Source organism: Aulonocara sp. 'chitande type north' Nkhata Bay, linkage group LG23 (assembly GCF_057382095.1).
Source record: "Aulonocara sp. 'chitande type north' Nkhata Bay isolate Kocher_YH1m ecotype deep benthic linkage group LG23, A_spYH_male_GT1.1, whole genome shotgun sequence".
Lineage (NCBI taxonomy): Eukaryota > Metazoa > Chordata > Actinopteri > Cichliformes > Cichlidae > Aulonocara > Aulonocara sp. 'chitande type north' Nkhata Bay.
This window is the reverse complement of record NC_141365.1, coordinates 2,991,378-3,017,104: the sequence shown is the minus strand read 5'-3', so window position 1 is coordinate 3,017,104 and position 25,727 is coordinate 2,991,378. Positions and strand designations below refer to the sequence as shown.

The following is a 25,727-nucleotide window of genomic DNA, read 5'->3' as shown; positions in this document are numbered from 1 at the left end:
AATCTATCGCCATCGTGTGGTGCAGAGATATATTGCCATTGAATTTAGACAACGAAAGCTTGGCTCACAGAGCAGCTGCAACACGAACAAAAAACATTAAATAGCAACATGATATATTATATTATATTATATTATATTATATTATATTTATAGCTGTCGAAATTAACGCGTTAATTGCGATAATTAAATTTTGGAATTAATTACGTTAGAATATTTAACTATTTAGCGCAACACGCAGATAAGTCGCTCCCATAATTCCACTTGATTTGTTTACCGCGCCACTGAAAATGGAGAAGCAGGAAGCGGATGGCCTTCTGGATGGGGAATTTAAATACAAGAAGAACATAGATGGGACAATAAACAAACGCGTTGTAATTTGCACTCACTGTAGTAAAGAGTTTCAATTTCACCGTTCAAATTCGACCTTAAAATACCACCTTAATGCCAAACACGCGTTTGTCGGGGCAGCAGCTTCACCCGGCCTGCGTCAGACCACTCTTAGTGAACGCAGGCCACTCGGTAAGTCTTCTTTGGACAAACTGACCGACAATATAGCCAAATGGATAGCAAAGGACTGCAGACCGCTAAGCATTGTGGAGGACAAGGGCTTTGCGGATGTTTTAAAGGTTGCATCTCAGGACGCGTCCTACAAGCCCCCAGCGAGAAGCACAATAACAATTCGAATCCACGAACTGTATGAAACGGAGAAAAAGAAAAAAGAAGAGGCTTTAGTTCACACAGAATGCGTGGCTCTGACAGGAGACCACTGGACATCATTGAGTAATGACAATTACCTGGGAGTTACTGCGCATTTAATCACTGAAGCCTGGGGTCTGACATCCTTTGCGCTGACTATAATGAAAACGGAAGAGCGGCACTTTGCGGAGGCTTGTGCAGAGCAGTTCCAGACTGTTGCTCGCAGGTGGAGAATTGAGGAGAAGGTGACAACAGTAGGCACGGACAGTGCGCGCAATATGATCGCCGCGGCTCGCATCATGCCATTCAATCACATGCCGTGTACCGCGCACATTCTACAGAGATGCATCACAGTGAGTCTCGCAGACAGTGGCTTTGTCACTGCGCTGGCCAAATGCCGCAAAATTGTTGGCCATTTTAAGCACAGCCCAGCAAACACAGCAGAGCTGAACGCAGAGCAGGTGTCACTGGGGCGCAAGCAGGAGCCGTTGGCCCAGGACGTGCCTACGCGCTGGAACTCCACGCTGGAGATGGTGAAGCGCTTGATCCGCAACCAAACTGCAGTAACCGCGACTCTGGATAAACAAAAGCATAAACTTGTCCTCCTGACGCCTCCAGAGTGGGACAAACTCCAGAGACTGGAGACACTTCTAGAGCCCTGCAGGTGAGCCTGTCATTGTGACCATAATTGTAGGTTTAGATTAAATGTATCAAACATACATCTTAAATCAGTTTTGTTATTATGAAAATGTCTTATTTAAAAAATAAATGAAATCAAATATTTTATTAATATTACCTAGTATTAAAAAGCTTTTTTTAATTTGCTGTCTTATCTCTCTGTGTGTGTGTGTGTGTGTGTGTGTGTGTGTGTGTGTGTGTGTGTGTGTGTGTGTGTGTGTGTGTGTGTGTGTGTGTGTGTATTCCACTGCAGATATGTGACTGAACTGCTGGGAGGAGAGGCCTACGTCTCCTGCTCTGTAGTTCTACCAGCCTTCTGCCACCTGCGCCGTGTCATGGAAGTAACTGATGAGGACCCTGCATATGTGGTGAGGTTTAAAGAGAAGTTTAAGGAAGACCTTGCTTCCCGCCAGGAACATACCAACTATGCATGGCTCCAGATCGCAACTGCACTGGACCCACGTTTTAAAGACCTACGCAGTGTGCCCAAGACTGACAGAGAAGCAGTGTGGACCACACTGGCAGGCATGCTGCATGAAGACTCTCCTAGAAGATCACACACTGCAGAAGAAGGTCCAGCCAAGAAGACTGCAACCCCCCCACTGTGCTTTGCCCTGATATCTGCAGTGTGAGGTTGGATCGCTCATTCTCATCCTCACACTGATGCCACTTATTTCGGTCTTTGTTTGACATAAAAGGGCATATTTGTCACTTTATTGCAACTATATTTGCACTCTTGAGCTCCTTCATTCACTGACTGATCATAAAGTTATTACTTGCGTTATGTATTCATCCGTTTGAACATAATTAATGAAGCCACATGTAATCACTAAAATTTGTATTTTGGGTACAATAAGAGAGTTTCAGATGGAATGCTGTTTTGTTTTGTTTAAATTTCACCAACTTGCTGATGCCCACGGTTGTGAGTGCGGCTTCTTGCTGTACATGGGTGGATGGTTGTAAATCACATCACAGATGCCAAAAACCTCTCAAACCAAGCCCCCTTGCCGGTGATGCTGTGCGCAACCTCGTGACGGAGTCAAGCATATTCAAAACACCCCCTCACCTCCCGTGTCAAACTCAAATGTCAGCCTATTTCATGTGTCACTTTTGGAGCAGTTGCCATCCCGACGAGCCATGGAGAAGTTCGTGTTTGTGTTATTTTACTTATTTGGTGTTCTGGTGTGTTTGGGCACCGGTCAGCACCATCGTGTTGAGCACGTGTTGGACCGTGGACACACCGGATTCAGTGGGAGAATAACGGTCAGGTGTACAGTTTACTGAGCACTGGGACTCAGTATCGTTTACCAGCACAGACACGGAGACGCGCTCAGCTTCTATTGAGAGCAAACAACCAAGTGAACCCTCCGGCTGCGTCCAGTAGACGAGACACACCGTCTGGGCCGGGAGCTTTCCGAGCATTCAGACTCTTAAACTGCTTCCTCGCATCTGCTTCATGAATATGAAGGGTTGTGGTGGGAGGAGGTGGTGTGAAATCCTCTTTTGTGTGGGGTGAGGAGGGGGGTGTTGTAAAAGTCCCCAAGAGCAATGATGAGAGAGTCCGGGAATGTCCGCTCCATGTGCAGTATCTGCTCCGCGAGTGCGCACTGAGCTGCCTGCGCATCCGCATCTGGCGGGATGTAAACAGCGGCCAAGATGAATGAAGCAAACTCCCGCGGAGAATAAAACGGTTTGCAGTGAATAAAAAGGTATTCCAGAGAGGAAGAGCAGTGCTGAGCAATCACTGTTACATCTGTGCACCAGCCACTATTAATGTAGAAGCAGACACGTCCACCTGTGGTCTTACCAGAGAGAGAGGCCTGCCGGTCCGCGCGCAGCAGATGAAAGCCCTCCAGCTTGAGCGCGCTGTCCGGGATGTCCTCACAGAGCCACGACTCCGTAAAACACAAGACACAGGAGGAGGCAACGTCTCTGTTCATGCTTCTCATCAGGGCCAGCTCGTCCATCTCATTCCTGAGTGAGCGTACGTTGGAAAGGAAGATCCCAGGAAGAGCAGTTCGCAGTCCGCGTCTCCTCAGACGCACGAGTGCGCCGGCTCGCTTTCCTCGCTTTCGGCGTCTCACTTTCCTGATCAGAGTCTGCAGTAAATCTGCCGCAGATGCGACAAATATTGGAAGTAAATCCACAGGTGTTGTAGTCCTGTAGTTAAGAAGCTCTTCTCTAGTGTAAGAATATCCAGAGGAGTGCCCAGACACAGAAGTTATGCACAAAAACAAAACAGAAGTAACGCACTGAAGCACCGGGGCATCCATACGCGGCGGCGCCATCTTGGAACAAGGGACTTGTCTTTGAAAGGTAGAGTGTTAATTACTAAAGCTGAAGGGATATCCCGATGAACATATGCTGCTCTCTCCTTACATCTGGATAAGAAAAGTAGTAAAGATATTGACCGTATGCTCTTTAATTTTATATGGAAAAACCGTACGCACTATATTAGAAAAACTGTTGTGATGAATAAGTACGAATCAGGTGGGCTTAACGTCTTAGACTTTTCTACTTTAAATAACACTTTCAAAATTAATTGGGCCAAACATTTTCTTAAAACCCTACCTCTATCTGGAACTTTATACACAGCAAATCCATCATGTCCAAATTAACACTGTCGGATTTGATTTCAACACTATTAAAGTGTCTATATGGGTCCACACCAGAGAGTGTTAATTTAACTCTTTTTGGAGAGTTGGTACGTTAACTCTGATTTAGTGTTAAACACCAAATCTGTCTGGAGTTGATAATTTAACACTTGGTGTTAAGAGTTTATATATTAACTCTCAAAGAGTATTTTAGTTTAACTACGTAAGAGTTATCTTCTAATTCATTCTAAAAAGCGGGAATTTTACTGTTCTGAACTTCTAGAAATTTCTTTTGGAAATAAACATTTACTAAAAAGATGCAATGGTTTTTGAAAAACATTTATTCTGAACTGTGCACCACAATTTCAAAACATTTTCTGAAAGACGTAACAGTATACATGTTCTCACTTTCATTAGAATTTTGTTTATCAAAAGGTCTGAGCTGGTAAATGCAAATAACAGCATCTCATCACTTATTTCTTCAATACAATATGCATGTCCTTCATTCATCCCTTTGTGGAACTTCAACGCACTTCTGCTCTCCCCCATATTCCATCTTCACAAGCATATCCTGTGCGGAGATCGAATAAAAATTAGTTGACACTAATTAATGGCACAAATAATCCAGTAAACAATTGCAGCACAGTAAAAAAAAAAAGGAATCCTCTTTGAGCCATTACTTGTGTAAAGTATTTTCCCAAAAGACAAGGATGCAGGCAACAGGTAATACTGAACTAAATGTAAAACCTCAACCTTTTTCATTTTTACCTAAACCGTGTGCACAAAACTCTGGAGGGATCTATGCTAACGTAGAATCCAGTCAGGACGTCAGCTACTGCTGTTTGCTCGTTTTTTTTTTTTTTATGGGCGATCGTTTTCAGGCTTCAAGTAGCACCATTATACCAACATTTCACATTCTAGACATTGTTTTAGGTGTATTTGACCAAAAGTTTGACTGAAAATTCACATGCAAGCTTTTTTTCAAGGCTGTGGTATTTGCCCGCAAACAATACCTTTCAGCTAGCTAAAACAGAATATTATGCTATCACCGAGCAACATGGCTAATGCCTTCCACACAGCTTTGTCTCAACTCCAAAGAGCCACAGAAGTAAAAGCTCATAATAACAATTGAAACAATCTTTGAAAAAACGACTTACCAAGCATGGCAAACAACTCAAATATGTAGAGCAAAATGTTCTGAAACGGCTTCACTTCAGCTTCGATTGGAGCCGTGCTGGGGGCGGAGTCTGTGAATTTACTCTGTTGGTGTCATAGCCCCTGTAGGAGTTCAGAGTTAAGAGGTCAAGAGTTAATGTTTCCATTGTAACACCTCCAGATTTGACAGAGAAACACTCATTTTTAACACTCGATTTTAACTACTATCATTTTACACCTCAGAGTTACATTAAAAGAATGTGACTCTACTTAGAGTAAAATTAACTCTACTTTTGCAAGGAGACTACTAACACCAAAAAATTTAACACTTTTGAATTTGCTGTGTACCATACCACATTTTCTCTCGTTTTGGTGGCTTTACTTTTATTTGAAATTGTAATTACAATGTTGAGAAAGTCCCTGTAAAGCTTTCATCCTTCCATAAGCAGGTCCTCTTAGCGTGGACCCTCATTTATAAACACAACTTCTCACCTCACAAATACCTTATCTGGAACAACAGAGATATTTTATAGAAAAATAAATCACTTTTCCTGGAAACTTGGCTCCAAAATGGGATCCTATTGGTGGCTCAGCTGGTTAGTAAAGAGGGACAACTACTTACTTACAACGACTTTATTGCACTATATAATTTTCCAATCAGTGTTCCAGATATCAAGCGGAAGACAGTCTGGATGGTCCCCCATAAATATTTGATTGTAAATAAGGTGAAAGAAGTCTCTTTTAAAATTCGACATACATGTTATCCAGCCAGTCACTACATGGTCAAATTTAAAAGGGACATAAATACTAATTGTACTTTCTGTGGGGATCATCCAGAAACGGTGACACATCTTTTTTGGTACTGTTCTTTTACACAGAGATTCTGGAAGGAATTTAGCAGCTTTGTTATTGTCCATATTTTAAGGGAGTTTTCTTTACGATGGGAAAATGTTTTATTCTGTTTCTTTAAGTTCCCCAAGAAGTATGAGAAATGTTTTTTATGATAAATTTCTTAATACTTTTAGCTAAATTTTTTATCCATAAATGTAAGTTTACTAACAAAACACCATATTTCTGTCATTATTTTAAGGATGTGCACATGCACATACAATCAATATCAGACTGCACCAACAAAAAGGCTCTCACAACAATATATGTATGTGAATTTTTGCGTGTATTCTTATAATTGTTACCTTTTTCTTTCACCCTTGGCTTTTTGTGTTCATGTTCTGTTGTATACTTCATCTGTTCGTATGTTGTATACTCATTGTTTGTTAAATAAAGTTTTAAAAAAAAGACACGCTTTGTTTAGACCCCCAAAATCCTTTCCACGCCCACCCCCGTGACATCACGCTCCAAAGCCCTGTTACGTCACAGAACGTGGTGATGTCATAGTGACAGTCCTTTCATCCTTTGATGTTCAAGTCTATAAATAGAGGACAGCTGTCAAAGGGAATTCATTAAGCTATCGTTTTGTTGGAGTGATACAGCACATAAAAAAGCAGAAATGAGTTCGAAAGCTAACAAAGACAGAAATGTTAATTTCTCGAAAACAATGGTTAAAAAAAGTGAAAAAGAAAAAGAAACATATGCCAGACAGTTCGAGCAAAGACTGCAGCCAATGATCGACGAGGTTGAAAAGCTCAAAACTGAGCTTGACTACTTCAAAAACCTGCATACAGTCAATAAGAAACGGATCGAGGATCTAACAAAAGAAAACAATGAACTTTTGCAGAATAATAAGCTGCTGGGTTCGGTCTTGGATGACAGGACAAACATCGCAGACAGGTTGGACTCGATAAAAGATGACCACGAAGCTCTGGTAAAGTTCCGCGCAGAGACGGAGAAAACTCTGGCTGAGCTTAAAGAAAAACACGAGGACGAAGTCCAAGTCCTGCAAGGACTGCTGGAAACAGAGAAAGAAAAGGTGGCACGTCAGCAATTTCACAACAGCCAAGTTGTTGAATTATTATTGAAACGCCACAAAGAGGAAAAAAATAAGATGCAGCAGTTTTACCAGGAAAATACTAAAAAACTGGAAAACAAAGCAAATGCTGCAGACAGGAAGTTAGAAGAGGTGATCAACATGTATGACTCCAAAATAGAAAAGCTGCAGACGGCAGTAAAAAATAGTAGAGGTGTGACCGTCAATGCGGTTAAGGAACGCGAGGAAGAACGTCAATCCTCGCAGTGTTGGATTGACGGTGTTTTGTGGCATAATACACAGTTACAAGACGAAAATGAATTTATGGTTAAAAACATGAAAGAATTAACAGAGGAGAAAGGTCAAATGGGCAAAGTGATAGACGACCAAAAGGCCCAGAATATGGCGATCAAGCAGAAATGCCAGAGTAATATTAGAGCTCTGGCCTTGGAAAAGAAAATGAAGGCTATGCTTGAAGACGAAGTTGATTCTTTGAAAAAGAAAATTGAAGACGTCAAAAAGGCCCTAAGCACAGAGCAGGAAAACCACAGAAAGACAGCAGTGGACCGGCACAAAGTAAAAGCGGCACACAATCAGGCACTGGCTGAAAAGGTGGCGCTGGAAGAGAAACTGCGCTCCACAAAAAAGCAACGGGAAAGATTTATATCCAAAGTGAATTGGCTGGAGAAGAAAGAGCGCTACTTCCAAGAGGAATTGTGCCAGTGCGTTTTGTCCTTTGAAAAGGCATTTCCACATGAAGGTCACTTGAGAGGAAAAGAAAAGGTGGAATTTAGGGATATGTTCCACTACTTGAAAAAGAAATACGTAGACGGAGTGGAAGGCACCCCCTTTGTTGGAACAACGGAGTTTCTTGAAAAACAGCTGAACTGTCTACGTATCAGATGCAAGGATCTAGATGCAGCTTTACTAGCTAAAACACGGGAGCTGGAATCATTTAAAAAGCAGTACAATGACATGGTAAAGTCTTCCGAGTACGCTTTATTCCGACAAAGAGAGGAGCTCATTGGACCAGTGAACCAGATTATCCAAAAGGCTGCCAATGAAGAAAAAGAGATAGGTCATCTAAAATCTAGAGTGAAAGACGCTCAACTCCAGCTTAAATTAGAAAAACAGAAAGGACAAAAGCTGGCATCGTTGGACCATAGAAGCATGATGGGGAGATGTTCTGAGGAGACTCCGTCTCAGATTAATCCTCGTCCACTTCCAGGGAAAACTACATTTATTCAGGTACGTCCAAGACACCCTGGCAGAAGTGCAGGTATGGCTTCCCCAGTGAATCCTCCTGTAGAGTCTCCATCAACACCACCTTTCCTCAATTCTGATGATGGATTACCACCAGTTGATTGTTAAAAATTAACTGCTAAAATAGGCCATTAGAAGTATACTTCATCTTGTCTCCCTATATCATGGGTGGGCATTCTCAGTCCACGAGGGCCGGTGTCCCTGCAGGTTTTAGATCTCACCTTGGCTCAACACACCTGAATCACATGATTAGTTCGTTACCAGGCCTCTGGAGAACTTCAGGACATGTTGAGGAGCTAATTTAGCCGTTTAAATCAGCTGTGTTGGTTCGAGGACACATCTAAAACCTGCAGGGACACCGGCCCTCGTGGACTGAGATTGCCCACCCACCCCCAACCGGTCGCAGCAGATGGCCGCCCCTTCTTGAGCCTGGTTCTGCCGGAGGTTTCTTCCTAAAGGGAGTTTTTCCTCCCCACTGTCGCCCAGTGCTTGCTCAAAGGGGATCATTGGATTGTTGGGGTTTTCTGGCTTTTACTGTAGTGTTTTTACCTTACAGTATAAAGCAGCTTGAGGAGACTGTTGTTTTGCCATGATGCAATATAGCAGGGCTGCCCAATCCCAGTCCTCGAGAGCTACTATCCTGCAGCTTTTAGATGCATCCCTACTCCAACACAGCTGAATCAAATGAATGGCTTGTTATCAGGCCTTTGCCAAACACGATGGCATGCTGAAGAGGTAATCAAACCATTTGATTCAGCTGTGTTGGAGTAGGGATGCATCTAAAAGCTGCAGGACGGTAGCTCTCGAGGACCGGGATTGGGCACCCCTGCAATATAGTATTAAATATGACTACATTTTAAAAACATCTATTATAGCATCAAAGTAAAACAAAAAAACTAAATGAAATGAATCAAAATGTCTAATCTGGCAAAACAAGAAAAGAAAAAAGGTTTCACCTTTAAATAAAAATCCAAATCACAAACACATTCTGATTTTTGTTGTGTGTGTTTTTTTGTGTGTGTTGTCACGTATAAAATCTTTGCACTCTGTCTCGGTGTCTGCCCGGCCGGCTCCGCAAGGCTACATATGTTTATTGTGTTGCTGCTTTCTTCCACTCGTCATTCTGCCTGGGCGGAGCTCAGGCCCACGCACCTGTCTGCAATTACGCTGCAACGTGTCCTGTCTGTATGGAGACTGAGAGCTGCCAGAGTAATAATGTAGATACAGGCCTCTTTCTCCTTCTGCTGCTGTTCATGCTTTTATTCCATTGATGTTGCTATCATTTGTAAATATATTTATTTGCTCTTATTTTATCAATTTACTGTCGTTCATGTATTTAATCTTCTTTGTATTTAAATATGATTTTTTTTAAGTAATGCCGCGAGATGGACAGTTAAATAAAGGTTTCATTGAATTAAAAAAAAGATTTAAAGATGACTGGTGGCGGAAGCAGAGCACAGACTGTCTGTGAGAATCTATCGCCATCGTGTGGTGCAGAGATATATTGCCATTGAATTTAGACAACGAAAGCTTGGCTCACAGAGCAGCTGCAACACGAACAAAAAACATTAAATAGCAACATGATATATTATATTATATTATATTATATTATATTTATAGCTGTCGAAATTAACGCGTTAATTGCGATAATTAAATTTTGGAATTAATTACGTTAGAATATTTAACTATTTAGCGCAACACGCAGATAAGTCGCTCCCATAATTCCACTTGATTTGTTTACCGCGCCACTGAAAATGGAGAAGCAGGAAGCGGATGGCCTTCTGGATGGGGAATTTAAATACAAGAAGAACATAGATGGGACAATAAACAAACGCGTTGTAATTTGCACTCACTGTAGTAAAGAGTTTCAATTTCACCGTTCAAATTCGACCTTAAAATACCACCTTAATGCCAAACACGCGTTTGTCGGGGCAGCAGCTTCACCCGGCCTGCGTCAGACCACTCTTAGTGAACGCAGGCCACTCGGTAAGTCTTCTTTGGACAAACTGACCGACAATATAGCCAAATGGATAGCAAAGGACTGCAGACCGCTAAGCATTGTGGAGGACAAGGGCTTTGCGGATGTTTTAAAGGTTGCATCTCAGGACGCGTCCTACAAGCCCCCAGCGAGAAGCACAATAACAATTCGAATCCACGAACTGTATGAAACGGAGAAAAAGAAAAAAGAAGAGGCTTTAGTTCACACAGAATGCGTGGCTCTGACAGGAGACCACTGGACATCATTGAGTAATGACAATTACCTGGGAGTTACTGCGCATTTAATCACTGAAGCCTGGGGTCTGACATCCTTTGCGCTGACTATAATGAAAACGGAAGAGCGGCACTTTGCGGAGGCTTGTGCAGAGCAGTTCCAGACTGTTGCTCGCAGGTGGAGAATTGAGGAGAAGGTGACAACAGTAGGCACGGACAGTGCGCGCAATATGATCGCCGCGGCTCGCATCATGCCATTCAATCACATGCCGTGTACCGCGCACATTCTACAGAGATGCATCACAGTGAGTCTCGCAGACAGTGGCTTTGTCACTGCGCTGGCCAAATGCCGCAAAATTGTTGGCCATTTTAAGCACAGCCCAGCAAACACAGCAGAGCTGAACGCAGAGCAGGTGTCACTGGGGCGCAAGCAGGAGCCGTTGGCCCAGGACGTGCCTACGCGCTGGAACTCCACGCTGGAGATGGTGAAGCGCTTGATCCGCAACCAAACTGCAGTAACCGCGACTCTGGATAAACAAAAGCATAAACTTGTCCTCCTGACGCCTCCAGAGTGGGACAAACTCCAGAGACTGGAGACACTTCTAGAGCCCTGCAGGTGAGCCTGTCATTGTGACCATAATTGTAGGTTTAGATTAAATGTATCAAACATACATCTTAAATCAGTTTTGTTATTATGAAAATGTCTTATTTAAAAAATAAATGAAATCAAATATTTTATTAATATTACCTAGTATTAAAAAGCTTTTTTTAATTTGCTGTCTTATCTCTCTGTGTGTGTGTGTGTGTGTGTGTGTGTGTGTGTGTGTGTGTGTGTGTGTGTGTGTGTGTGTGTGTGTGTGTGTGTGTGTATTCCACTGCAGATATGTGACTGAACTGCTGGGAGGAGAGGCCTACGTCTCCTGCTCTGTAGTTCTACCAGCCTTCTGCCACCTGCGCCGTGTCATGGAAGTAACTGATGAGGACCCTGCATATGTGGTGAGGTTTAAAGAGAAGTTTAAGGAAGACCTTGCTTCCCGCCAGGAACATACCAACTATGCATGGCTCCAGATCGCAACTGCACTGGACCCACGTTTTAAAGACCTACGCAGTGTGCCCAAGACTGACAGAGAAGCAGTGTGGACCACACTGGCAGGCATGCTGCATGAAGACTCTCCTAGAAGATCACACACTGCAGAAGAAGGTCCAGCCAAGAAGACTGCAACCCCCCCACTGTGCTTTGCCCTGATATCTGCAGTGTGAGGTTGGATCGCTCATTCTCATCCTCACACTGATGCCACTTATTTCGGTCTTTGTTTGACATAAAAGGGCATATTTGTCACTTTATTGCAACTATATTTGCACTCTTGAGCTCCTTCATTCACTGACTGATCATAAAGTTATTACTTGCGTTATGTATTCATCCGTTTGAACATAATTAATGAAGCCACATGTAATCACTAAAATTTGTATTTTGGGTACAATAAGAGAGTTTCAGATGGAATGCTGTTTTGTTTTGTTTAAATTTCACCAACTTGCTGATGCCCACGGTTGTGAGTGCGGCTTCTTGCTGTACATGGGTGGATGGTTGTAAATCACATCACAGATGCCAAAAACCTCTCAAACCAAGCCCCCTTGCCGGTGATGCTGTGCGCAACCTCGTGACGGAGTCAAGCATATTCAAAACACCCCCTCACCTCCCGTGTCAAACTCAAATGTCAGCCTATTTCATGTGTCACTTTTGGAGCAGTTGCCATCCCGACGAGCCATGGAGAAGTTCGTGTTTGTGTTATTTTACTTATTTGGTGTTCTGGTGTGTTTGGGCACCGGTCAGCACCATCGTGTTGAGCACGTGTTGGACCGTGGACACACCGGATTCAGTGGGAGAATAACGGTCAGGTGTACAGTTTACTGAGCACTGGGACTCAGTATCGTTTACCAGCACAGACACGGAGACGCGCTCAGCTTCTATTGAGAGCAAACAACCAAGTGAACCCTCCGGCTGCGTCCAGTAGACGAGACACACCGTCTGGGCCGGGAGCTTTCCGAGCATTCAGACTCTTAAACTGCTTCCTCGCATCTGCTTCATGAATATGAAGGGTTGTGGTGGGAGGAGGTGGTGTGAAATCCTCTTTTGTGTGGGGTGAGGAGGGGGGTGTTGTAAAAGTCCCCAAGAGCAATGATGAGAGAGTCCGGGAATGTCCGCTCCATGTGCAGTATCTGCTCCGCGAGTGCGCACTGAGCTGCCTGCGCATCCGCATCTGGCGGGATGTAAACAGCGGCCAAGATGAATGAAGCAAACTCCCGCGGAGAATAAAACGGTTTGCAGTGAATAAAAAGGTATTCCAGAGAGGAAGAGCAGTGCTGAGCAATCACTGTTACATCTGTGCACCAGCCACTATTAATGTAGAAGCAGACACGTCCACCTGTGGTCTTACCAGAGAGAGAGGCCTGCCGGTCCGCGCGCAGCAGATGAAAGCCCTCCAGCTTGAGCGCGCTGTCCGGGATGTCCTCACAGAGCCACGACTCCGTAAAACACAAGACACAGGAGGAGGCAACGTCTCTGTTCATGCTTCTCATCAGGGCCAGCTCGTCCATCTCATTCCTGAGTGAGCGTACGTTGGAAAGGAAGATCCCAGGAAGAGCAGTTCGCAGTCCGCGTCTCCTCAGACGCACGAGTGCGCCGGCTCGCTTTCCTCGCTTTCGGCGTCTCACTTTCCTGATCAGAGTCTGCAGTAAATCTGCCGCAGATGCGACAAATATTGGAAGTAAATCCACAGGTGTTGTAGTCCTGTAGTTAAGAAGCTCTTCTCTAGTGTAAGAATATCCAGAGGAGTGCCCAGACACAGAAGTTATGCACAAAAACAAAACAGAAGTAACGCACTGAAGCACCGGGGCATCCATACGCGGCGGCGCCATCTTGGAACAAGGGACTTGTCTTTGAAAGGTAGAGTGTTAATTACTAAAGCTGAAGGGATATCCCGATGAACATATGCTGCTCTCTCCTTACATCTGGATAAGAAAAGTAGTAAAGATATTGACCGTATGCTCTTTAATTTTATATGGAAAAACCGTACGCACTATATTAGAAAAACTGTTGTGATGAATAAGTACGAATCAGGTGGGCTTAACGTCTTAGACTTTTCTACTTTAAATAACACTTTCAAAATTAATTGGGCCAAACATTTTCTTAAAACCCTACCTCTATCTGGAACTTTATACCATACCACATTTTCTCTCGTTTTGGTGGCTTTACTTTTATTTGAAATTGTAATTACAATGTTGAGAAAGTCCCTGTAAAGCTTTCATCCTTCCATAAGCAGGTCCTCTTAGCGTGGACCCTCATTTATAAACACAACTTCTCACCTCACAAATACCTTATCTGGAACAACAGAGATATTTTATAGAAAAATAAATCACTTTTCCTGGAAACTTGGCTCCAAAATGGGATCCTATTGGTGGCTCAGCTGGTTAGTAAAGAGGGACAACTACTTACTTACAACGACTTTATTGCACTATATAATTTTCCAATCAGTGTTCCAGATATCAAGCGGAAGACAGTCTGGATGGTCCCCCATAAATATTTGATTGTAAATAAGGTGAAAGAAGTCTCTTTTAAAATTCGACATACATGTTATCCAGCCAGTCACTACATGGTCAAATTTAAAAGGGACATAAATACTAATTGTACTTTCTGTGGGGATCATCCAGAAACGGTGACACATCTTTTTTGGTACTGTTCTTTTACACAGAGATTCTGGAAGGAATTTAGCAGCTTTGTTATTGTCCATATTTTAAGGGAGTTTTCTTTACGATGGGAAAATGTTTTATTCTGTTTCTTTAAGTTCCCCAAGAAGTATGAGAAATGTTTTTTATGATAAATTTCTTAATACTTTTAGCTAAATTTTTTATCCATAAATGTAAGTTTACTAACAAAACACCATATTTCTGTCATTATTTTAAGGATGTGCACATGCACATACAATCAATATCAGACTGCACCAACAAAAAGGCTCTCACAACAATATATGTATGTGAATTTTTGCGTGTATTCTTATAATTGTTACCTTTTTCTTTCACCCTTGGCTTTTTGTGTTCATGTTCTGTTGTATACTTCATCTGTTCGTATGTTGTATACTCATTGTTTGTTAAATAAAGTTTTAAAAAAAAGACACGCTTTGTTTAGACCCCCAAAATCCTTTCCACGCCCACCCCCGTGACATCACGCTCCAAAGCCCTGTTACGTCACAGAACGTGGTGATGTCATAGTGACAGTCCTTTCATCCTTTGATGTTCAAGTCTATAAATAGAGGACAGCTGTCAAAGGGAATTCATTAAGCTATCGTTTTGTTGGAGTGATACAGCACATAAAAAAGCAGAAATGAGTTCGAAAGCTAACAAAGACAGAAATGTTAATTTCTCGAAAACAATGGTTAAAAAAAGTGAAAAAGAAAAAGAAACATATGCCAGACAGTTCGAGCAAAGACTGCAGCCAATGATCGACGAGGTTGAAAAGCTCAAAACTGAGCTTGACTACTTCAAAAACCTGCATACAGTCAATAAGAAACGGATCGAGGATCTAACAAAAGAAAACAATGAACTTTTGCAGAATAATAAGCTGCTGGGTTCGGTCTTGGATGACAGGACAAACATCGCAGACAGGTTGGACTCGATAAAAGATGACCACGAAGCTCTGGTAAAGTTCCGCGCAGAGACGGAGAAAACTCTGGCTGAGCTTAAAGAAAAACACGAGGACGAAGTCCAAGTCCTGCAAGGACTGCTGGAAACAGAGAAAGAAAAGGTGGCACGTCAGCAATTTCACAACAGCCAAGTTGTTGAATTATTATTGAAACGCCACAAAGAGGAAAAAAATAAGATGCAGCAGTTTTACCAGGAAAATACTAAAAAACTGGAAAACAAAGCAAATGCTGCAGACAGGAAGTTAGAAGAGGTGATCAACATGTATGACTCCAAAATAGAAAAGCTGCAGACGGCAGTAAAAAATAGTAGAGGTGTGACCGTCAATGCGGTTAAGGAACGCGAGGAAGAACGTCAATCCTCGCAGTGTTGGATTGACGGTGTTTTGTGGCATAATACACAGTTACAAGACGAAAATGAATTTATGGTTAAAAACATGAAAGAATTAACAGAGGAGAAAGGTCAAATGGGCAAAGTGATAGACGACCAAAAGGCCCAGAATATGGCGATCAAGCAGAAATGCCAGAGTAATATTAGAGCTCTGGCCTTGGAAAAGAAAATGAAGGCTATGCTTGAAGACGAAGTTGATTCTTTGAAAAAGAAAATTGAAGACGTCAAAAAGGCCCTAAGCACAGAGCAGGAAAACCACAGAAAGACAGCAGTGGACCGGCACAAAGTAAAAGCGGCACACAATCAGGCACTGGCTGAAAAGGTGGCGCTGGAAGAGAAACTGCGCTCCACAAAAAAGCAACGGGAAAGATTTATATCCAAAGTGAATTGGCTGGAGAAGAAAGAGCGCTACTTCCAAGAGGAATTGTGCCAGTGCGTTTTGTCCTTTGAAAAGGCATTTCCACATGAAGGTCACTTGAGAGGAAAAGAAAAGGTGGAATTTAGGGATATGTTCCACTACTTGAAAAAGAAATACGTAGACGGAGTGGAAGGCACCCCCTTTGTTGGAACAACGGAGTTTCTTGAAAAACAGCTGAACTGTCTACGTATCAGATGCAAGGATCTAGATGCAGCTTTACTAGCTAAAACACGGGAGCTGGAATCATTTAAAAAGCAGTACAATGACATGGTAAAGTCTTCCGAGTACGCTTTATTCCGACAAAGAGAGGAGCTCATTGGACCAGTGAACCAGATTATCCAAAAGGCTGCCAATGAAGAAAAAGAGATAGGTCATCTAAAATCTAGAGTGAAAGACGCTCAACTCCAGCTTAAATTAGAAAAACAGAAAGGACAAAAGCTGGCATCGTTGGACCATAGAAGCATGATGGGGAGATGTTCTGAGGAGACTCCGTCTCAGATTAATCCTCGTCCACTTCCAGGGAAAACTACATTTATTCAGGTACGTCCAAGACACCCTGGCAGAAGTGCAGGTATGGCTTCCCCAGTGAATCCTCCTGTAGAGTCTCCATCAACACCACCTTTCCTCAATTCTGATGATGGATTACCACCAGTTGATTGTTAAAAATTAACTGCTAAAATAGGCCATTAGAAGTATACTTCATCTTGTCTCCCTATATCATGGGTGGGCATTCTCAGTCCACGAGGGCCGGTGTCCCTGCAGGTTTTAGATCTCACCTTGGCTCAACACACCTGAATCACATGATTAGTTCGTTACCAGGCCTCTGGAGAACTTCAGGACATGTTGAGGAGCTAATTTAGCCGTTTAAATCAGCTGTGTTGGTTCGAGGACACATCTAAAACCTGCAGGGACACCGGCCCTCGTGGACTGAGATTGCCCACCCACCCCCAACCGGTCGCAGCAGATGGCCGCCCCTTCTTGAGCCTGGTTCTGCCGGAGGTTTCTTCCTAAAGGGAGTTTTTCCTCCCCACTGTCGCCCAGTGCTTGCTCAAAGGGGATCATTGGATTGTTGGGGTTTTCTGGCTTTTACTGTAGTGTTTTTACCTTACAGTATAAAGCAGCTTGAGGAGACTGTTGTTTTGCCATGATGCAATATAGCAGGGCTGCCCAATCCCAGTCCTCGAGAGCTACTATCCTGCAGCTTTTAGATGCATCCCTACTCCAACACAGCTGAATCAAATGAATGGCTTGTTATCAGGCCTTTGCCAAACACGATGGCATGCTGAAGAGGTAATCAAACCATTTGATTCAGCTGTGTTGGAGTAGGGATGCATCTAAAAGCTGCAGGACGGTAGCTCTCGAGGACCGGGATTGGGCACCCCTGCAATATAGTATTAAATATGACTACATTTTAAAAACATCTATTATAGCATCAAAGTAAAACAAAAAAACTAAATGAAATGAATCAAAATGTCTAATCTGGCAAAACAAGAAAAGAAAAAAGGTTTCACCTTTAAATAAAAATCCAAATCACAAACACATTCTGATTTTTGTTGTGTGTGTTTTTTTGTGTGTGTTGTCACGTATAAAATCTTTGCACTCTGTCTCGGTGTCTGCCCGGCCGGCTCCGCAAGGCTACATATGTTTATTGTGTTGCTGCTTTCTTCCACTCGTCATTCTGCCTGGGCGGAGCTCAGGCCCACGCACCTGTCTGCAATTACGCTGCAACGTGTCCTGTCTGTATGGAGACTGAGAGCTGCCAGAGTAATAATGTAGATACAGGCCTCTTTCTCCTTCTGCTGCTGTTCATGCTTTTATTCCATTGATGTTGCTATCATTTGTAAATATATTTATTTGCTCTTATTTTATCAATTTACTGTCGTTCATGTATTTAATCTTCTTTGTATTTAAATATGATTTTTTTTAAGTAATGCCGCGAGATGGACAGTTAAATAAAGGTTTCATTGAATTAAAAAAAAGATTTAAAGATGACTGGTGGCGGAAGCAGAGCACAGACTGTCTGTGAGAATCTATCGCCATCGTGTGGTGCAGAGATATATTGCCATTGAATTTAGACAACGAAAGCTTGGCTCACAGAGCAGCTGCAACACGAACAAAAAACATTAAATAGCAACATGATATATTATATTATATTATATTATATTATATTATATTTATAGCTGTCGAAATTAACGCGTTAATTGCGATAATTAAATTTTGGAATTAATTACGTTAGAATATTTAACTATTTAGCGCAACACGCAGATAAGTCGCTCCCATAATTCCACTTGATTTGTTTACCGCGCCACTGAAAATGGAGAAGCAGGAAGCGGATGGCCTTCTGGATGGGGAATTTAAATACAAGAAGAACATAGATGGGACAATAAACAAACGCGTTGTAATTTGCACTCACTGTAGTAAAGAGTTTCAATTTCACCGTTCAAATTCGACCTTAAAATACCACCTTAATGCCAAACACGCGTTTGTCGGGGCAGCAGCTTCACCCGGCCTGCGTCAGACCACTCTTAGTGAACGCAGGCCACTCGGTAAGTCTTCTTTGGACAAACTGACCGACAATATAGCCAAATGGATAGCAAAGGACTGCAGACCGCTAAGCATTGTGGAGGACAAGGGCTTTGCGGATGTTTTAAAGGTTGCATCTCAGGACGCGTCCTACAAGCCCCCAGCGAGAAGCACAATAACAATTCGAATCCACGAACTGTATGAAACGGAGAAAAAGAAAAAAGAAGAGGCTTTAGTTCACACAGAATGCGTGGCTCTGACAGGAGACCACTGGACATCATTGAGTAATGACAATTACCTGGGAGTTACTGCGCATTTAATCACTGAAGCCTGGGGTCTGACATCCTTTGCGCTGACTATAATGAAAACGGAAGAGCGGCACTTTGCGGAGGCTTGTGCAGAGCAGTTCCAGACTGTTGCTCGCAGGTGGAGAATTGAGGAGAAGGTGACAACAGTAGGCACGGACAGTGCGCGCAATATGATCGCCGCGGCTCGCATCATGCCATTCAATCACATGCCGTGTACCGCGCACATTCTACAGAGATGCATCACAGTGAGTCTCGCAGACAGTGGCTTTGTCACTGCGCTGGCCAAATGCCGCAAAATTGTTGGCCATTTTAAGCACAGCCCAGCAAACACAGCAGAGCTGAACGCAGAGCAGGTGTCACTGGGGCGCAAGCAGGAGCCGTTGGCCCAGGACGTGCCTACGCGCTGGAACTCCACGCTGGAGATGGTGAAGCGCTTGATCCGCAACCAAACTGCAGTAACCGCGACTCTGGATAAACAAAAGCATAAACTTGTCCTCCTGACGCCTCCAGAGTGGGACAAACTCCAGAGACTGGAGACACTTCTAGAGCCCTGCAGGTGAGCCTGTCATTGTGACCATAATTGTAGGTTTAGATTAAATGTATCAAACATACATCTTAAATCAGTTTTGTTATTATGAAAATGTCTTATTTAAAAAATAAATGAAATCAAATATTTTATTAATATTACCTAGTATTAAAAAGCTTTTTTTAATTTGCTGTCTTATCTCTCTCTGTGTGTGTGTGTGTGTGTGTGTGTGTGTGTGTGTGTGTGTGTGTGTGTGTGTGTGTGTGTGTGTGTGTGTGTGTATTCCACTGCAGATATGTGACTGAACTGCTGGGAGGAGAGGCCTACGTCTCCTGCTCTGTAGTTCTACCAGCCTTCTGCCACCTGCGCCGTGTCATGGAAGTAACTGATGAGGACCCTGCATATGTGGTGAGGTTTAAAGAGAAGTTTAAGGAAGACCTTGCTTCCCGCCAGGAACATACCAACTATGCATGGCTCCAGATCGCAACTGCACTGGACCCACGTTTTAAAGACCTACGCAGTGTGCCCAAGACTGACAGAGAAGCAGTGTGGACCACACTGGCAGGCATGCTGCATGAAGACTCTCCTAGAAGATCACACACTGCAGAAGAAGGTCCAGCCAAGAAGACTGCAACCCCCCCACTGTGCTTTGCCCTGATATCTGCAGTGTGAGGTTGGATCGCTCATTCTCATCCTCACACTGATGCCACTTATTTCGGTCTTTGTTTGACATAAAAGGGCATATTTGTCACTTTATTGCAACTATATTTGCACTCTTGAGCTCCTTCATTCACTGACTGATCATAAAGTTATTACTTGCGTTATGTATTCATCCGTTTGAACATAATTAATGAAGCCACATGTAATCACTAAAATTTGTATTTTGGGTACAATAAGAGAGTTTCAGATGGAATGCTGTTTTGTTTTGTTTAAATTTCACCAACTTGCTGATGCCCACGGTTGTGAGTGCGGCTTCTTGCTGTACATGGGTGGATGGTTGTAAATCACATCACAGATGCCAAAAACCTCTCAAACCAAGCCCCCTTGCCGGTGATGCTGTGCGCAACCTCGTGACGGAGTCAAGCATATTCAAAACACCCCCTCACCTCCCGTGTCAAACTCAAATGTCAGCCTATTTCATGTGTCACTTTTGGAGCAGTTGCCATCCCGACGAGCCATGGAGAAGTTCGTGTTTGTGTTATTTTACTTATTTGGTGTTCTGGTGTGTTTGGGCACCGGTCAGCACCATCGTGTTGAGCACGTGTTGGACCGTGGACACACCGGATTCAGTGGGAGAATAACGGTCAGGTGTACAGTTTACTGAGCACTGGGACTCAGTATCGTTTACCAGCACAGACACGGAGACGCGCTCAGCTTCTATTGAGAGCAAACAACCAAGTGAACCCTCCGGCTGCGTCCAGTAGACGAGACACACCGTCTGGGCCGGGAGCTTTCCGAGCATTCAGACTCTTAAACTGCTTCCTCGCATCTGCTTCATGAATATGAAGGGTTGTGGTGGGAGGAGGTGGTGTGAAATCCTCTTTTGTGTGGGGTGAGGAGGGGGGTGTTGTAAAAGTCCCCAAGAGCAATGATGAGAGAGTCCGGGAATGTCCGCTCCATGTGCAGTATCTGCTCCGCGAGTGCGCACTGAGCTGCCTGCGCATCCGCATCTGGCGGGATGTAAACAGCGGCCAAGATGAATGAAGCAAACTCCCGCGGAGAATAAAACGGTTTGCAGTGAATAAAAAGGTATTCCAGAGAGGAAGAGCAGTGCTGAGCAATCACTGTTACATCTGTGCACCAGCCACTATTAATGTAGAAGCAGACACGTCCACCTGTGGTCTTACCAGAGAGAGAGGCCTGCCGGTCCGCGCGCAGCAGATGAAAGCCCTCCAGCTTGAGCGCGCTGTCCGGGATGTCCTCACAGAGCCACGACTCCGTAAAACACAAGACACAGGAGGAGGCAACGTCTCTGTTCATGCTTCTCATCAGGGCCAGCTCGTCCATCTCATTCCTGAGTGAGCGTACGTTGGAAAGGAAGATCCCAGGAAGAGCAGTTCGCAGTCCGCGTCTCCTCAGACGCACGAGTGCGCCGGCTCGCTTTCCTCGCTTTCGGCGTCTCACTTTCCTGATCAGAGTCTGCAGTAAATCTGCCGCAGATGCGACAAATATTGGAAGTAAATCCACAGGTGTTGTAGTCCTGTAGTTAAGAAGCTCTTCTCTAGTGTAAGAATATCCAGAGGAGTGCCCAGACACAGAAGTTATGCACAAAAACAAAACAGAAGTAACGCACTGAAGCACCGGGGCATCCATACGCGGCGGCGCCATCTTGGAACAAGGGACTTGTCTTTGAAAGGTAGAGTGTTAATTACTAAAGCTGAAGGGATATCCCGATGAACATATGCTGCTCTCTCCTTACATCTGGATAAGAAAAGTAGTAAAGATATTGACCGTATGCTCTTTAATTTTATATGGAAAAACCGTACGCACTATATTAGAAAAACTGTTGTGATGAATAAGTACGAATCAGGTGGGCTTAACGTCTTAGACTTTTCTACTTTAAATAACACTTTCAAAATTAATTGGGCCAAACATTTTCTTAAAACCCTACCTCTATCTGGAACTTTATACCATACCACATTTTCTCTCGTTTTGGTGGCTTTACTTTTATTTGAAATTGTAATTACAATGTTGAGAAAGTCCCTGTAAAGCTTTCATCCTTCCATAAGCAGGTCCTCTTAGCGTGGACCCTCATTTATAAACACAACTTCTCACCTCACAAATACCTTATCTGGAACAACAGAGATATTTTATAGAAAAATAAATCACTTTTCCTGGAAACTTGGCTCCAAAATGGGATCCTATTGGTGGCTCAGCTGGTTAGTAAAGAGGGACAACTACTTACTTACAACGACTTTATTGCACTATATAATTTTCCAATCAGTGTTCCAGATATCAAGCGGAAGACAGTCTGGATGGTCCCCCATAAATATTTGATTGTAAATAAGGTGAAAGAAGTCTCTTTTAAAATTCGACATACATGTTATCCAGCCAGTCACTACATGGTCAAATTTAAAAGGGACATAAATACTAATTGTACTTTCTGTGGGGATCATCCAGAAACGGTGACACATCTTTTTTGGTACTGTTCTTTTACACAGAGATTCTGGAAGGAATTTAGCAGCTTTGTTATTGTCCATATTTTAAGGGAGTTTTCTTTACGATGGGAAAATGTTTTATTCTGTTTCTTTAAGTTCCCCAAGAAGTATGAGAAATGTTTTTTATGATAAATTTCTTAATACTTTTAGCTAAATTTTTTATCCATAAATGTAAGTTTACTAACAAAACACCATATTTCTGTCATTATTTTAAGGATGTGCACATGCACATACAATCAATATCAGACTGCACCAACAAAAAGGCTCTCACAACAATATATGTATGTGAATTTTTGCGTGTATTCTTATAATTGTTACCTTTTTCTTTCACCCTTGGCTTTTTGTGTTCATGTTCTGTTGTATACTTCATCTGTTCGTATGTTGTATACTCATTGTTTGTTAAATAAAGTTTTAAAAAAAAGACACGCTTTGTTTAGACCCCCAAAATCCTTTCCACGCCCACCCCCGTGACATCACGCTCCAAAGCCCTGTTACGTCACAGAACGTGGTGATGTCATAGTGACAGTCCTTTCATCCTTTGATGTTCAAGTCTATAAATAGAGGACAGCTGTCAAAGGGAATTCATTAAGCTATCGTTTTGTTGGAGTGATACAGCACATAAAAAAGCAGAAATGAGTTCGAAAGCTAACAAAGACAGAAATGTTAATTTCTCGAAAACAATGGTTAAAAAAAGTGAAAAAGAAAAAGAAACATATGCCAGACAGTTCGAGCAAAGACTGCAGCCAATGATCGACGAGGTTGAAAAGCTCAAAACTGAGCTTGACTACTTCAAAAACCTGCATACAGTCAATAAGAAACGGATCGAGGATCTAACAAAAGAAAACAATGAACTTTTGCAGAATAATAAGCTGCTGGGTTCGGTCTTGGATGACAGGACAAACATCGCAGACAGGTTGGACTCGATAAAAGATGACCACGAAGCTCTGGTAAAGTTCCGCGCAGAGACGGAGAAAACTCTGGCTGAGCTTAAAGAAAAACACGAGGACGAAGTCCAAGTCCTGCAAGGACTGCTGGAAACAGAGAAAGAAAAGGTGGCACGTCAGCAATTTCACAACAGCCAAGTTGTTGAATTATTATTGAAACGCCACAAAGAGGAAAAAAATAAGATGCAGCAGTTTTACCAGGAAAATACTAAAAAACTGGAAAACAAAGCAAATGCTGCAGACAGGAAGTTAGAAGAGGTGATCAACATGTATGACTCCAAAATAGAAAAGCTGCAGACGGCAGTAAAAAATAGTAGAGGTGTGACCGTCAATGCGGTTAAGGAACGCGAGGAAGAACGTCAATCCTCGCAGTGTTGGATTGACGGTGTTTTGTGGCATAATACACAGTTACAAGACGAAAATGAATTTATGGTTAAAAACATGAAAGAATTAACAGAGGAGAAAGGTCAAATGGGCAAAGTGATAGACGACCAAAAGGCCCAGAATATGGCGATCAAGCAGAAATGCCAGAGTAATATTAGAGCTCTGGCCTTGGAAAAGAAAATGAAGGCTATGCTTGAAGACGAAGTTGATTCTTTGAAAAAGAAAATTGAAGACGTCAAAAAGGCCCTAAGCACAGAGCAGGAAAACCACAGAAAGACAGCAGTGGACCGGCACAAAGTAAAAGCGGCACACAATCAGGCACTGGCTGAAAAGGTGGCGCTGGAAGAGAAACTGCGCTCCACAAAAAAGCAACGGGAAAGATTTATATCCAAAGTGAATTGGCTGGAGAAGAAAGAGCGCTACTTCCAAGAGGAATTGTGCCAGTGCGTTTTGTCCTTTGAAAAGGCATTTCCACATGAAGGTCACTTGAGAGGAAAAGAAAAGGTGGAATTTAGGGATATGTTCCACTACTTGAAAAAGAAATACGTAGACGGAGTGGAAGGCACCCCCTTTGTTGGAACAACGGAGTTTCTTGAAAAACAGCTGAACTGTCTACGTATCAGATGCAAGGATCTAGATGCAGCTTTACTAGCTAAAACACGGGAGCTGGAATCATTTAAAAAGCAGTACAATGACATGGTAAAGTCTTCCGAGTACGCTTTATTCCGACAAAGAGAGGAGCTCATTGGACCAGTGAACCAGATTATCCAAAAGGCTGCCAATGAAGAAAAAGAGATAGGTCATCTAAAATCTAGAGTGAAAGACGCTCAACTCCAGCTTAAATTAGAAAAACAGAAAGGACAAAAGCTGGCATCGTTGGACCATAGAAGCATGATGGGGAGATGTTCTGAGGAGACTCCGTCTCAGATTAATCCTCGTCCACTTCCAGGGAAAACTACATTTATTCAGGTACGTCCAAGACACCCTGGCAGAAGTGCAGGTATGGCTTCCCCAGTGAATCCTCCTGTAGAGTCTCCATCAACACCACCTTTCCTCAATTCTGATGATGGATTACCACCAGTTGATTGTTAAAAATTAACTGCTAAAATAGGCCATTAGAAGTATACTTCATCTTGTCTCCCTATATCATGGGTGGGCATTCTCAGTCCACGAGGGCCGGTGTCCCTGCAGGTTTTAGATCTCACCTTGGCTCAACACACCTGAATCACATGATTAGTTCGTTACCAGGCCTCTGGAGAACTTCAGGACATGTTGAGGAGCTAATTTAGCCGTTTAAATCAGCTGTGTTGGTTCGAGGACACATCTAAAACCTGCAGGGACACCGGCCCTCGTGGACTGAGATTGCCCACCCACCCCCAACCGGTCGCAGCAGATGGCCGCCCCTTCTTGAGCCTGGTTCTGCCGGAGGTTTCTTCCTAAAGGGAGTTTTTCCTCCCCACTGTCGCCCAGTGCTTGCTCAAAGGGGATCATTGGATTGTTGGGGTTTTCTGGCTTTTACTGTAGTGTTTTTACCTTACAGTATAAAGCAGCTTGAGGAGACTGTTGTTTTGCCATGATGCAATATAGTATTAAATATGACTACATTTTAAAAACATCTATTATAGCATCAAAGTAAAACAAAAAAACTAAATGAAATGAATCAAAATGTCTAATCTGGCAAAACAAGAAAAGAAAAAAGGTTTCACCTTTAAATAAAAATCCAAATCACAAACACATTCTGATTTTTGTTGTGTGTGTTTTTTTGTGTGTGTTGTCACGTATAAAATCGTTGCACTCTGTCTCGGTGTCTGCCCGGCCGGCTCCGCAAGGCTACATATGTTTATTGTGTTGCTGCTTTCT

The 25,727-nt window shown here is 43.0% G+C and overlaps 6 protein-coding genes across 6 annotated transcripts; all 6 read left to right on the top strand.

Moving 5' to 3' along the window:
• Positions 1-287: 287 nt before the first annotated feature.
• On the top strand, positions 288-2,006 carry LOC147300856 (E3 SUMO-protein ligase ZBED1-like). Its single transcript, XM_086282216.1, has 2 exons — positions 288-1,360; positions 1,628-2,006. Exons 1-2 carry the CDS (start codon positions 288-290, stop codon positions 2,004-2,006), a joined length of 1,452 nt encoding a protein of 483 aa, XP_086138342.1.
• Positions 2,007-6,630: 4,624 nt separating this feature from the next.
• Positions 6,631-8,418, top strand: LOC147300855 (uncharacterized). Its single transcript, XM_086283136.1, has one exon. It carries the CDS (start codon positions 6,631-6,633, stop codon positions 8,416-8,418), a length of 1,788 nt encoding a protein of 595 aa, XP_086139262.1.
• A 1,646-nt stretch (positions 8,419-10,064) lies between these two features.
• On the top strand, positions 10,065-11,781 carry LOC147300854 (E3 SUMO-protein ligase ZBED1-like). The gene is made up of 2 exons (XM_086282215.1): positions 10,065-11,137; positions 11,403-11,781. Exons 1-2 carry the CDS (start codon positions 10,065-10,067, stop codon positions 11,779-11,781), a joined length of 1,452 nt encoding a protein of 483 aa, XP_086138341.1.
• A 3,118-nt stretch (positions 11,782-14,899) lies between these two features.
• On the top strand, positions 14,900-16,687 carry LOC147300853 (uncharacterized). The gene has a single exon (XM_086281794.1). The coding sequence runs from the start codon at positions 14,900-14,902 to the stop codon at positions 16,685-16,687; it is 1,788 nt and encodes a 595-aa protein (XP_086137920.1).
• A 1,651-nt stretch (positions 16,688-18,338) lies between these two features.
• LOC147300852 (E3 SUMO-protein ligase ZBED1-like) lies at positions 18,339-20,053 on the top strand. Its single transcript, XM_086282213.1, has 2 exons — positions 18,339-19,411; positions 19,675-20,053. Exons 1-2 carry the CDS (start codon positions 18,339-18,341, stop codon positions 20,051-20,053), a joined length of 1,452 nt encoding a protein of 483 aa, XP_086138339.1.
• Positions 20,054-23,171: 3,118 nt separating this feature from the next.
• Positions 23,172-24,959, top strand: LOC147300851 (uncharacterized). The gene has a single exon (XM_086281792.1). It carries the CDS (start codon positions 23,172-23,174, stop codon positions 24,957-24,959), a length of 1,788 nt encoding a protein of 595 aa, XP_086137918.1.
• The last annotated feature ends 768 nt before the right edge of the window (positions 24,960-25,727 follow it).

Excerpts from the sequence above, each read along its gene's own strand:
- LOC147300852 (XM_086282213.1), top strand. The coding sequence starts at position 18,339 with ATGGAGAAGCAGGAAGCGGATGGCCTTCTGGATGGGGAATTTAAATAC. Across the intron at positions 19,412-19,674 it reads ACACTTCTAGAGCCCTGCAG|ATATGTGACTGAACTGCTGG; the intron begins GTGAGCCTGTCA and ends ATTCCACTGCAG.
- LOC147300853 (XM_086281794.1), top strand. The coding sequence starts at position 14,900 with ATGAGTTCGAAAGCTAACAAAGACAGAAATGTTAATTTCTCGAAAACA.
- LOC147300851 (XM_086281792.1), top strand. The coding sequence starts at position 23,172 with ATGAGTTCGAAAGCTAACAAAGACAGAAATGTTAATTTCTCGAAAACA.
- LOC147300854 (XM_086282215.1), top strand. The coding sequence starts at position 10,065 with ATGGAGAAGCAGGAAGCGGATGGCCTTCTGGATGGGGAATTTAAATAC. Across the intron at positions 11,138-11,402 it reads ACACTTCTAGAGCCCTGCAG|ATATGTGACTGAACTGCTGG; the intron begins GTGAGCCTGTCA and ends ATTCCACTGCAG.
- LOC147300856 (XM_086282216.1), top strand. The coding sequence starts at position 288 with ATGGAGAAGCAGGAAGCGGATGGCCTTCTGGATGGGGAATTTAAATAC. Across the intron at positions 1,361-1,627 it reads ACACTTCTAGAGCCCTGCAG|ATATGTGACTGAACTGCTGG; the intron begins GTGAGCCTGTCA and ends ATTCCACTGCAG.
- LOC147300855 (XM_086283136.1), top strand. The coding sequence starts at position 6,631 with ATGAGTTCGAAAGCTAACAAAGACAGAAATGTTAATTTCTCGAAAACA.